The 13,056-nt window shown below is 47.8% G+C and overlaps 1 protein-coding gene across 4 annotated transcripts in view; it reads left to right on the top strand.

Annotated features, from left to right (window-relative positions):
* Positions 1 to 2,882: 2,882 nt before the first annotated feature.
* The window catches only part of OXSR1 (oxidative stress responsive kinase 1), a 93,175-nt gene continuing 83,001 nt past the window's right edge, over positions 2,883 to 13,056 (top strand). For all 4 annotated transcript variants that reach the window (XM_086467383.1, XM_086467382.1, XM_086467384.1 and 1 more), the window contains exon 1: positions 2,883 to 2,952. In XM_086467383.1, the coding sequence (XP_086323509.1) occupies positions 2,883 to 2,952 (70 nt within the window). The remainder of the gene's footprint in view (positions 2,953 to 13,056) is intronic.

The following is a 13,056-nucleotide window of genomic DNA, read 5'->3' as shown; positions in this document are numbered from 1 at the left end:
GCCTGGTCCAGAGTGGAGGTGGGTACACCAGGAAACTGCTTTTCCACTTCAGATTTCTGCTAAAAAATCTTCTTACAACAAATCACTTGATCCAGCAGCATCACTTCACAGACTCTTTTATAAATAGAGGCATTGCCTCTGCCCTGGAGACCTTACAACCTACACGAGACAGACAAAATACAGCGAATCAGGAAAAGCAGGATGAGCAGAATATTAACGATGGAACAGGAGAAGGTGCTGCTTGGAGATCTGAAGTGGGATAAGGATTAAGACCTTCCTGGAAGCCAGCTCCATTCTTTCATCTCTCCTTGGACTCAGGTTGAAACAACCCGCTGAACGAATGAATGCAACGGCAATGCCTGACTTCTGAGGGACCCAAAACACTGAGATCCTTTAAAAAGGATCCGGATTCTATGCGAATGAGATAGTTTGCCTCAAAAACGTGGAAATGCATTTTTCACTCCAGAGCTGGAAAACTAAACCACAGCGTTCGTCTGGGTATGTTCACGTGGCCACTGGTGGTCTTGTCAGTGCACATTTTGAATTTTAATTTCGATCAAAGTCTGTGCTAATCCTTAAAGAACAAGGCTCATCGTGGACCTAATCCTGCCCCTAAATCAATAGACTTTTAGCATCGCCTTCAAGGGGAGGATTTTTGGCCCAAAATAAGAGAATTCAAAATATGTTTCTGACTTTAAAAACAGTGTGGTAAAATGAAGCATATAGAAGTCTCTTTTTGTTGTTGATGCCTGGCTCACATCCATGTTTAACATGCTGTTAGCTATCAGAAACACGACACTGGCTACCCGAGTGCATGCTCTGGGGTAAAACCTGTTTTTAATTGTTATATAAACTCCTTTTATAACGTAGTTAAAAGATCACAGAGATAGTTCTGAGCAGTAATTAAAGCATATTTAGCAAATATTAAAACTGCTCAGCAGAGGAATGTTTAACACAGACAAGGAGGAAAACCAAACAGCTTTTCAGTTGGAAGCTCTGCCTCACGACAGAGATTGTCGTTGTCGAGTGCCTGCCCAGCAGCAAGCGAGCTGGGGCTGTGGGCCTCTTGGTTCTGTAGGACAAAAAAAAAAAGCATAGAAGGAAGAAGTTAGTGTCCAGCCTTAGGTAGCACAAGTGAAAATACTGGAGTCAGACCATGCATTTGGCAGGGTACAGTGGCCCTCTACAAAGCCTGGTTCATCAGAGGCATCTCAGGAATTTGTCCCAATAAGCTAAAAATATGTATAACTGATGTTCTTTGACTCGCAGTAGTGCCTTGCATCAAGCTGCAAGAAGAACAGTGAGAAGCAAAGAATGAAACCTGATACAGAAATTCTGATCAATTCTCCTGACGGTTACTATCGTGCCTGGTGATAGTGAGAGATGCACTGTTTTATCTATTCTGTCTGTCAGAAAAACCAAAGATCCCTAAACTGTAAACACTTTAAACCTAAATATATAGGCAGCAGCCTTCGTGGGTTCATGGTACCAGTTACCTTCATATTCCTCACTCTTTTAAACTTTTTTTTTTTTTCCCCACTGACCACCAGATGTACTTCTGAATGCATCCAGATAAACAAAGCTCCAGCTACGGGCTTGGAGGCCAAGAACCATCGGATAAGGGTGTCGGGACGTATCCATGAATGTTGAAATTGCAGTGAGGAGCAAGCAGAAGCATCCAGCAGCTGGGAAACTGGAGAATTGCCCGTCCTCAGAGATGGCGAAGAAAAAAACAGACCTTCTGATCCCTCCATACCCACCATAACCCCAGGACCTATTTTTAAACACGGAATGTGGCTCCCCAAAGCGACCGGGCCGGCTCCACACCTGCTCACTGCAGGGCCGTGGCTGGTGGGGAAATGGAGACGGGAGGCAGTAGCTTGGCCCTCTTTGCCTCAGGATTAAAACGTCCCTCCTGGACCAAACCCAGGCAAGCCTGCGCCATCGTTTTCCACCCTTCTGTCTGGTGGGTGTCCAGCGCAACCGGGACACGGCACTGGGATGCTGCACCGGCCACCTGCTACCACGTTTGGGAGGAGGGCTGCCGGCAGGCTGCGCCCCGGGGCCTGCTCCCACCCGCCAGGCTCTGAACCCCGCCACGGCAGGCCCGGGCCCAGCCCGAGGCCCCGGCTCAGGCTCAGGCTCAGGCTCAGGCCCCGGCTCAGGCTCAGGCTCAGGCCCGTTCGCCCCGCGGCCTTCGCTGCCAGCCCCGACTAAAGGCCCCGCAGGCGAAGGGACCCTGAATAAGGACAAGAGGCGACTGACAACCTCTCCTCCAATAGAAGCTGCGGATTCGGCAGTTGGTGGCCAATCACAGCCCGCAGTGGGTCTTAAACCAGAAGCCCCTCCCGCCTCTTGCCTGAGGGAGGGGACGAGGCGGGCACCCGCCATCTTGTGTGTGGCATCCCCGCCCTTCCCTTTCTTCTCCTTACGGACTCCCCCCTTGGCTGCCCGCTTCCGGCATCCCACCGTACCGGCCTGTCCCCCGAGGGCGGCGACGGCGGCCGAATAAACCGTAGCGGGGCCGTGTGGCGGCGGCGGCTGTGGGAAGGGTGACACGCTCAAGATGGCGGCGGGCGGCTCCCCGCGGTGGCGGGCGGGGCGTGCGCGCGCCGGCGTGCGCGGGTGACGTCAGGCGCTCTGGGCATGGGCAGGTGGAGGCAGCAGGCAAAGTTTGGCCGGCGGTAGCGGCGGGCGGCGGCGGAGGAGGCGGCGGGGGCTGCGGGTGCCGCTGCCGGCGGGGGCTCGGCTGGGGGGGGGGGGGGTCGGGGCAGCCGGGTCCGCGCGGGGCAGCGCGGCGCTTCTCCGCTCCCTCGCTCCTTCGTGGCGCTCCCCCTCGCGGCGCGGAGGGAGGGAGGGAGGGCGGCGGGCGCGGCGCGGCCATGGCCGAGGACCCCAGCGCGTTGCCCTGGTCCATCAACAAGGATGACTACGAGCTGCAGGAGGTCATCGGTGAGCGGCGGCGGGGTGGGACGGGGACCCTCGGCACCCGCCCGGCGTCTGTGCGCGCCGCGGAGGGGTTGGGGGGGGGGGGTGTATGTGTGTGTGTGTGTAGCGCCCCCTCGCTGAGGGGGGAGTGGAGGGGGTATGTGTCTCCGCTGAGGGATGTGGGGGGGGTCCGTCCCCCTACAGCTGAGGGGGGGGGGGGTCCTGTCACCCCCCCCCCCCCCCCCGGCAAGGAGTGGGAGTGTGTGACCCCCCACCCCCAGCCATGTGTGTATGTGTGGGGTCTGCCCCTCACTCCACCCCGAGGGGTGGGGGGGGTTTGGGAGACCCTTTAACTGAGGGGGGGGGGGGTGTGTCTGCCCTCTCTCCCGAGGGAGAAGTGTGGTGTGGGGGTCTGTCGTCCCCCCCCCCCCCCCCAACTCTAAGGGGTTGTCTGTGGGTCCGGGTCCCCCCGCCGTGGGCCGTGCGTGTTCGGGGGGGGTGGGGGGGGGGGGGGGGTGGGTGCGGGCCTGGGGCTTCGCTTCTGCAGCCTCTCCGTGGGCGCGGGGGAGCGCTCCCCCTCCTCAGGCGGGTGCGGGACCCTCAGAACGGGGGGCGGGCGTCTCCCCCACTCCCAGCAGAGGCGTGAGGTATCCGATTTGGGGGGGGGCACCCTCCTAGTTGGGGGCTCCTCTCCAGCCTCTGCCTCCCTCTTCTGCGCGGGGGTGCGTGGAGCGGGACGGGGGCCGTGCGCTGGGGGCTCTTCTGTCCTCACCCCCTCACCGTGGGGATTCGGATGTCCTGGGCGTGAGGTGGGCTGCGGGAGCAAGCTCCACGGCTTAGGTGGGTTCTCTCCTCCTAGGGCACCCCCATTCAGTCTTGGGAGACGACTCTTTGAGCAGTTTCGGAGCCCCGTGTGGCTTTGGTCTGTGCAGGGGACAGAGGGTTTTGTAGCGCCGCCGAACGAGCCTTTTATCCTGGGTTTTTGCTGCTGCTGTGAATTTTCATTCATTGTCCTCACAGCTCGAGGCCCCAGCCCTTGCTCTCTCCATTAAATGATTTTTTTTTTTTTTCTTCCCCTCTCGCTCTCTCTTGACTTTAAACTGCACACTTACCAAAGGCCTCCCGCTGTACTGATTTATTGGCTGTCTCAACCATTTTGTTGGGGTGTGTGTTTGAGGGATTTATTGCTCTGGGGCGAGTATGTGACACATCTGAGGTGGTGCCACAGGTGACTCTAAGGTCAGTGCCTCCCGTCTCGCTCTCGGAGGCACCAAATAAAGCAGGAGGCGGCAGGGCAGGCTCCTGGCCAAAGGCTTTTAGGAAGGTTAATATTTAGAGTAATCTTTGTGGAGTGCTTTTATTTGAAGTTTATAAATGACATAGTGCTATCATGCCCAGGCCTTCCATCTCTGTCTCATGGGGAGACTTGTTTTCTGTTAAGCAGGGTGGGAGAGTTTGTGAAAATGCTGTTTTAAGAGATTAAATTCTTGGCATTGTTTAAAAGTAGGAAGGAACTAAAGCTGTGGAGGGGGGGGGGAAATCCTTCTGGAAATCCCTGTTGCTCTGTGGGATCAGGCTTTGTCCTCTCCCTTCGCTCAGTGGGAGCAGCAGTGCTGTAGGAAGGAGACAAACTCCCGTAAAGAGGGAAGGTGTAATCTTCCAGATCAACCCTTTAAACCTCTTTTGGAAAATGCACCCTGGGGAGGATGATGTTCAGCCTCTTTGAGGAGAAGGAGATAAAGGTGTGGGGAGGAAGGGGGAGAAGATGCCACCTATTTCCCAGGGAAAGAGAACTGGATCCATGTGTGTAGGAAATAGGTTTTTCTTTTTGGGAGCCTGCAAAGGGGTGCTGTGGTAGCACAAAGCAAGGATTTGAGCTTGAGTATCCAGCGACAGGAGCAAACGGGCAATCTGCCTCTTTGTAGCTGGGGAGCAGGGTGGGATGGGAACAAAAGGGAGTGTAAATGCACTCCTGCTCTTAGGAGAACTTGCTGCTGGAGCTCTACATCATACAGCCTCAAAGTGTTAGGGGGAGCATGGAGATGTGTTGTCGTTTCACATTAATAGACAGAACTTGGGGAGAAATCAGGAAAGGTGTTTAATTTACTCTGTATCATTTCCCTGTCCCTCTGTAAACCAAGTTTCTGGACGTTGCCTGCTCACTGAATGATTGTGTTGGCATTCTGGTGTGTGATGCAGTGTACACTGAAATGTGTACATTGCAAACATATGGCTTCTCTTTTTAACTTCTCCCCCCCGCCCACCCCCCCTTACTCCTTTCAAACATTGGTGTGTCTGCCAGTGTCCTGGATGGAGATGTGACGCAAGTTTCCTAGCCCGTATATGATTTGTGGGACAAAATGTCACTGTGTTAACTGAGATGGACTGCCTTGCCTCCTGCTTCATGTCTGCTCTAAACCTCAAGGGGTTTTTGGTTTTGGTTGTTTTTTTCTTTTTTTTATCTCTCTCTACTTCTGTAGAGCTGTCTTCTGTCTTTCAGCAGGGAACAAAGAGATATCTTCGTGTGGAAAGAGATGAACCTTGCTCTGGTGCTTTTAAAGGGTTTAAGTTGTTTCCTGATGAAAAAGGTTGTTCTTTACATTTTAGAGTCTGACAGTCATTAGATTACCAGCTCTGCGATTTTTCTACATCCACGTGTAGTCCAGTTCCTTAATTTGTGCTGGTTTTGCCTGAAAGTAGCCATTTGTGGCTTTCCTGTGGTGTGGATGGCTCCATACCACCTTGGTACAGGAATCAGAAGAGGAAGTTTTCTACCTGCAAAGAGAACTTCTCCTGTAAAACTGCTCTCCTGATTCTGGCTAATCCTAAAAAAAAAGGGTTACTCAGCACTCGGGATGACTCATGCTGTTATAAAGGTATGGATTAATGCCTGCATTTATTATGCTTGGTTGGTTGGTGTTAGTAACTGCTGACTAGCCTCCTTAGGTTAAATAACTTATGTTCCAGTAAATCAGGGAACTTTGCTCAGGATCAGAACCCAACTTTTATTTCAAAAAACGATAAAATGGAGGTGGGGTAGAAGAAGCAATTTATAAAGCATTTCAATGAAACGTACCCCTGGAGTAGCGGTAGTCTTTGCAGGTGAATACCGCCTCTGGAGACGTCTAAATTTTTTGTCTACAAAGAAAAATGTGGTCTGCTGGTGGTTGTGAAGGTGGTCTTCCAAGCGTGGATTGCATATAAATCAATGCAGTCTTCTGTTTGAAGCCTGAAAAAAAAAAATTCGACCTCATGCTGCTCGTGCTGATCAGATCCTTGCACATGCGGCTTCCCTTGGATCTCACAATTCCTGTTGGAAATGCTGGTAGAAGTAGTGAAGATGATTGGAACTGGGTCATTCTCATTTTGCTACTTTTCTGGAAAGATGAGAGCCGTGCTGGCTGTGGCTGTTTGATTTAGGAGCATCCTTTTTGCTGTGAACAGTCTGTGCCAGAAACGGAAGATAAATTAGCGGTGGGAGTGCTCCCCTGCTCTGTTCCTGTGCCCTTTCTCCCCTGACAGATTCCTTCGTAGCAATGAGGACAACACAGGCTGCGCCGACAGATGTGGTGGGAGTTTCTTATCCCCTCAGAAATCAAGCTTAAATTGAAAATTGAAGTCACCATTTACTGAGTGATTAGGTTTTTTTAATGACTGTGGTTCATGTAGCTTTTGCGTTGGGCTTTGCCTGTGAACATGTTGATCTTTTGGAGTTGACTATTTAGATTTCTAGCCACGTTCTTCCCAAGCTCTACATGTGAGCATATGTATGCCTGTGTGGGAGAAATTTTCTTTTGCAGATATAGAGGAACTTCTTAGAATTAAAATTTCTGCTTCCCCAAACTTTATGAAAATGTCTGTGGTCACTCGTCTTGTGCTTGGTAGCAATCTCATGTGCTGAAAAAGCATGACCATTGAAAAAGAGCAGCCTGTAAATACTCCCCAGGTATGACTGAAGTCTTTGGCTGTAAAACCCAGGGTGGAATGGGAGGCTCTTGTCCAGTGATACCTTTTTAGGTTTCTTTTTTGAAGCGTGGTGTCACTTGTTACCTGTGAGTCTGTGTTAGCTGATGCCAGTTTCATATGCCTATTTAAAACCCATTCAAGAAAAATGTTACACTCTGTAAAATATAACTACTTGAGAACTAAATTGAGTGTTTAGACTTCAGTCTTGGTGCCATATGTTTTGTTTTAGCATTTCCTCACGGATTCCCACTCCTCCCCCCCAGCCTAGCTAAACTGAATTGATTCCTACAGCATATTCCCAGTGTTCAGACTGGTTAATTCATTTGAAGACTTGCTTTGTGTGCTTGTTTGTAAGCTTTTTCCACTTAAAGTTGGTAGAAAAGCCTTTTTGTTGTTTCATATTATGTTAAAGCTTATATAAAATTAACTTTGGGTGAATGCAGATCTCTTAAAAAATCTTAGTGGTCATTCATAGTGCTTGGTCTGCTTGGTCGCTGAAGTGGGTGATGCTTGGTACCACAGTTTCTCAGCTGCTTGGACATAGACAAATAAATGTTGTGTATTCATGAGTGAGACTGAATAGCCAGGTTACTCCCACATCCAGGCCACCTTTCCTTGGTACATGGAGTACTTGGTACATCTCATTTCTTTAATATCTTTGACACCATCGCTCGACTAGAATAGGGCTGAACTGTCGATCTTTGCCTCTTGGGAAGTGAAAGCAAAAGGTGTTTCATCGTGCGTGTGTCTTTGTTTAGCGTTTCTGTTGTTTGCTTTCTGATAGGGAGGAGGATAAAATGCACAAGGAAGCAGACTGGGAATATACACAGCCAAGTGGTGGTGAAAGAGGCTGGCTGGGAAGAACACTGTTATTGGAGTGGTGTGGCTGCCTTTCCTGCTGATCTGAGGGGAGGGTGGAGCAGAGACAATTCCCTTTGCTTTCAGCTATTCTGGGGTATTAAGAAAAAAACCAACCCCAAAACATATGGGGTGTTTCATGTGGCAGTAGTTCACACTTCCCAGTGGTTGGTTTCTATGTGGCAGTTGGTTCCAGTACTGCTAGGTTCCTGGCCCGATTAATGTTTAACACTTTAATTTCTCAAGAATACCATTTAAGTAGTTTCAATTTAATGCAAATATCTTGGCTAGTGCTGGGAAATTTGGATGTGCCTTGCTCCTGAGCACACCTGAGGGATGTATGTGCTGGCTGACAAATGCACGCCTGGGAGGCTTCTTCCTTGTGCAACTGATGAAATCTTGGAGGGAATCGACTCTTCCCCAGAACATTTGTCTGCTTAAACTTGGCAGCATCTATTTATCTCTGAGTGTTAGCAGCTTGCTCACCAAGTCAGTGTCTAGAGATGTAATCTTTTAATAATTGTTAAAAGTTGGAGCTGTTTAAAACGATGGGCAGTAACACCGGTTCTTGTTGCTAATTGTGTTAGTGAATTGTGGAAAAACTGCGTTTTGGTCAAATTTTCTTGGAAGATGTCCCCTAAAATGCATGATACCCATCATAAATCTCTGTAGCAGTAAATTTAGCTGTGGACATGCTAATGGAGTGCTTGTAAACTTGGTGTTATTAAACTTTCTTAATAGGGAGAGACAGACTTGAGAGCTTTGTGGGTGTAGAAGAATAGCTGTTGGAGCAGTGGAATTTGGCATTGCAAGGTCTTTGAAATATCAGGATCTTGGGACTTTCCAGATGAGTTTAGCCTGTTAACCTGCCGCTCCCTTTAGAACCAAACGACTGAGATGCAGATGTGAAGAATTTGGCTCTCAAAGTTGCCGCAATTCCTTGTGACTTCACCTAAGGGAGTTCAGCCTTGACATTTCTAAAAACCCATGAAACTCCGTCTATATTTCTGACAGTCGTGTGAGAGAGTCTTGGAGGCAGGGTTAGGTCCCTGACTGACAGGTGGTCCAGGCTCTTTACCAGAAAGTCATTCCTCGTGGTATACAAGAGGAGATGTGGTACCTCTGATGTGCAAAGTAACGCATATGCTAATGAAGGGAGCTGTACTAAGAACAAAATCAAACGAGTCTGACTTTAGTATGACAAGATCACTGTAAGAAATGGTGTAAATACAGCTAAATGAAACAGGGATACAGGTACCTGACTGGGTCCATTATAAAATGAAACAGGGGTACAGGTACCTGACTGGGTCCATGATACCACTTCTGTATTTCGATGTTCCTCTTGTGCACGAATACAAACGAAGAGACTGGCCTTAGTGTGAGATTCTGTCAGCTGTAAATTTGATTCCCTTAGGTTGTCTGGGTGTGTTGCTTGCCTTGAAACATTGCTCATGTGTGGGGTGCTCGTGTTAATCATCATGGCCTGTGTATTCCTTGTTTTTAACCAGATTATGTGGTCCAGTCACGTAGGACAAGCAGGTGGGGGTTTGTGGAGATCCAAGTTCAAAAAGGAAAAATCTGGTATTTCTTTTCACCCCTACTCAATAGCTGCAACATCCAGAAACCTTTTTTTTCCAAGTCCTTTCTTTTACCAGTCCCCAAGGTTCTTAAAGATTGTTGTTTCCTGACGTGTGTCACTGCACATAGAGTTTTTGCTTCACACAGATATTCTTGCAATTAAGAGAAGTTCTGTCCTGGAAAAAAATAAAAAAAAAATTGATTCTGTATCAACCTCCACCAAACTTGAGTCCAACACTCCTTGCGAGGTCTTCTTAGACCTCTTTGGTTCTGCACGCTGGGAAGTCTGTGGGGGACAGCTGTCTTGAAGCCTTAAAGGCTTCACAAATCCCATCTGTGAATGGAGTATGGAGTAAATTCAGAGCACTGTTTCACGTCCTCTCCAAATTAGCTGAATCTCCCCTCCATCTCCCATCCATTAAAGTTTTATACAGCTTGTACTGCATGCTTGCAAAACAACACTTTCAAACGCTTCTAACTCAGTCAAATTAAAATGCATTTTTGAGGGAATACAGAAAAGCTCTTCTGAATGAGGGTTTAATTTCTTGCCAAATCTCAATTTTCTGCCCCATCCGTTTTGTCTTGAAAGCTACTGAGTTGGTGACGGGGGAGAGAAAAAATTCTTGTTTTGTTTCATTTCACTGTTTCATGCTAAACTGGCTTTATAGCATTCTCCTAGATGGATGTTTCCTTCAGGCAGGAAATGAGCCTATGTAAATTCATCCTGGAGAGAAAAGGTATGAGCAGCTGTTAAAGAATAGTGCAAGTTGAAATACTTCAGCGATCGTCTCTCACTGTAGTAAATTCTCCTTGGGTTTTGCCAAAATTTTACTGCTTTATAGTCATGAATGGTAATTTAAGCACAAACCTTGCTGTTTTTACTGCTAGTACCTTGCTATTAATAAAGCTGTGTGGGAGGATGCTCCGTTTCCTTTTCATCCATCCACAGGATTGTTAATTAAGTTAAAACTGCAGATGGAAGATGTGACCTTGAGTACTCCACCTTGCTTCTGGTGAGATCTGACTGAGCGTGCGGCTTGTCCTGTGGTGTCCTCTGCTAGCTTATTGTGTGGAAGAATTGAAGTTGCCTTTCATCTTAGAGCACAGTTAGTTACAAATTTTGCAGTTCGTTGGAGGGGAGAGTGTTGTCAAGTAGGAAAATGTTCAAAAAACGTAGTCGTGAACGTGGAATTGTGTTGATGTGCTTGTGGTCAGGGCGTGAGATTATTGCAACTTGTGGTAATTCAACAAATGTTTTGTAAATCCAAAGTTTTCCTAAACATTGGATGAAAGCTCCATAGTTCCTGTTGGACAGGTTGTGCATTTTAATTTTCCAAAGTTAGGCTTTTGCTCATTTTTGGTCTCCAGGGGATTGTAAGCCCATTTTCTTGGGTTCCAGGGTTCATTCCAGCTCTTCTGAAAAGGAAGCTTTGAAAAGGATGCAGAGAGTAGTGGAAAATGATGGCATTTGAAAAGTGAGAGAGCAATTTAATGGCTGTGGGATGAGAGCACTTACAGAACGTTTTTCTTAAGAAAATTAACTGGCTGTGCTCAGAGCTGATACCTGTTGAGGTAAGTGGGGCAGCTGAAACAGCTGTCAGGCATTTCAGGCCATCTCAGCTTCAGGCAGGCAACACAGTATTAGGTTATCTTGATGGCTTAAAAACATCATAAATTAAAGATGATGCTTCTTGTCATGGGGTAAACACCTTTCCTGCAAAATCCCCGGGGATGGATTTCATTATGTCAATTTTCAGAACAAAACCGGAAAGCTACTGTCACTGATTTTGCTGAGGCACAGAGTTAGAAAGGACTCTCAGGGTCATGGAGTCCGGTTCCCTGCTGTAGTTGATGCCAAATTGTATAATCCCTGTACCAAATTAATGAATGCTTGTGTTTGAAATGGCGCATGGGAGAATTACAGGCCCACAAACCTCTGTGTGACCCTGTCCTCGCTGTGTGAAACAGCTCCGTGATGGATTCCCTGTGACAGTGGGAAGTAGCAGTGCCTTCTCTGCTGTAGCACCTGTCTATAGTTCCGTGTTTTTCTTACGCTGCTTGCTTTACATTTGGGCTGTATCTGCAAGGACACTTCCCAGCACAGGCATGGGAGAGCTGCAGCTTGGCGTTTGTGCTGTCTCCAAACCTTAGGCACGTTGGCTACAGGTGTCTGGTTTGTGATTCCTTGAGATCTGCCAGTGAAAATACAGTCCTCTGAGAAGCTCACGTGTTGTATGTCCTCATCTGTAAGAACTTCACCTCCTAGGCCACTTCTGTGTGAATCTCTTTCTGTCTCTCACCTTGTGGGTTGCTGCACCAAGCAAGTTGAAAGCTGAAGCCGTAAGTTCCATCCCTTCACCAACGTAAAAATTGTCCTTGAGGATGCCAAGTGCTGTCTAATAAATAACTTGGTATTAACAGCTAAGAAATACCTTGGGATTGACTTCCAGCAGACTGTACCTCACTGAAAAAAAGCATCTTGAGCATGGGCTCTTTTCCTGTTGAACTACTCACCTATGCAAATCTCTGTTGAGCAGCTGAGAGGCTGATGGACTAGCAGCCTGAGTGTAGTTATCTGTCCAGATCCTAAGGCTCAGGATGATTCTTACTACTTTTGGTTAAAGAATGTAATTTTTAACCAGTGAGCTAATCTTGTGTGCTGAACACACTAATAGATGCAGAAAAGACTTACTAGATCAAGCTATCCCCTGAAAAGAAAGGATAATAGCCTTCAGGAGAGGACATATCGGATACTTAAAAGCTTATTTACCTAAAATAACCACTGTACTATCAAACATCTGCACTGTATGCAGACAGATTGTTCTGTTTAGTGGGATCCTGGCCAAGTAAAATATCCTCTATAGTTGATGATTACATTTGAGACAGAGTTCAGAGATAAAGGTTGGGAGGGGAGAAGGGAGAATGCTGGCTTGGCTACTGTACCAGGGCTGTGTTTTGAGCCTCGGTAATACCTGATGACAACCGGCATGATATTTACATTGCTGCATATACCATAAAGACAACTGACAGTGATTAAAAGGGAAGGATAAATCTCTTCCAGTAATATTGCTGTGTTTGGAAATGAAATGTTTGAGCCTGCTTTCCGTAGTGTAGAATTAACACTGCATAGCTCCAGTGCCCTTTAAATTAGCCAGAGATGTTGGCATGAAATCAAATAAATATAATTGGTTTCAAACTGAAAATCTAATTTAGGCTTGCTAATAGCATCTTAAGTAAATGTGGCAGGTCATGCAGGACTTGTGTAACTGGCCCTTGGAGCTTCCTGTAGTTACTGCCGTGGGGAAAACTGTCTCAAAGGTATTCCCCGAATCACCCGGGCACCTTGTGCAGCCGGAGGGTGTTTATAATATCCAGTGAGGTTCTGGTCTCTTCCCTGCAGACTGTCAGTGTGCCAGTAGTGTTTGTCCTTCTCCTGAGGTGGGCTTCGGGTTAAATCATACCTGCTTAAAGATGTGATGGGGATGTATGCTGCTTTGAACTCATTTGGGATGTCCTAGGGGCTGCAAGAGGCTAGGCATGCCGTCAGCAGTGGCACCGTCTCTTCCATGCTTTGGTGTTTGCCGTGGAAACGTTGGGCAGAATATCAGATGAGCTGATACTTATCCCTGTTAATCCTTCTCTCCTCTGACACCATCTGTGACCAGTGGCTTTTTCTCTTGTCTTTTTTCCTTGCATCTCTCGTTCTAGCGTGGAGTCCAGTGGCTG

Source organism: Leptosomus discolor, chromosome 6 (genome assembly GCF_034619465.1).
Source record: "Leptosomus discolor isolate bLepDis1 chromosome 6, bLepDis1.hap2, whole genome shotgun sequence".
NCBI classification, from domain to species: Eukaryota; Metazoa; Chordata; class Aves; order Leptosomiformes; family Leptosomidae; genus Leptosomus; species Leptosomus discolor.
Note: the sequence above shows the minus strand (reverse complement) of the source record. Positions and strands in the feature narration are given on the sequence as shown.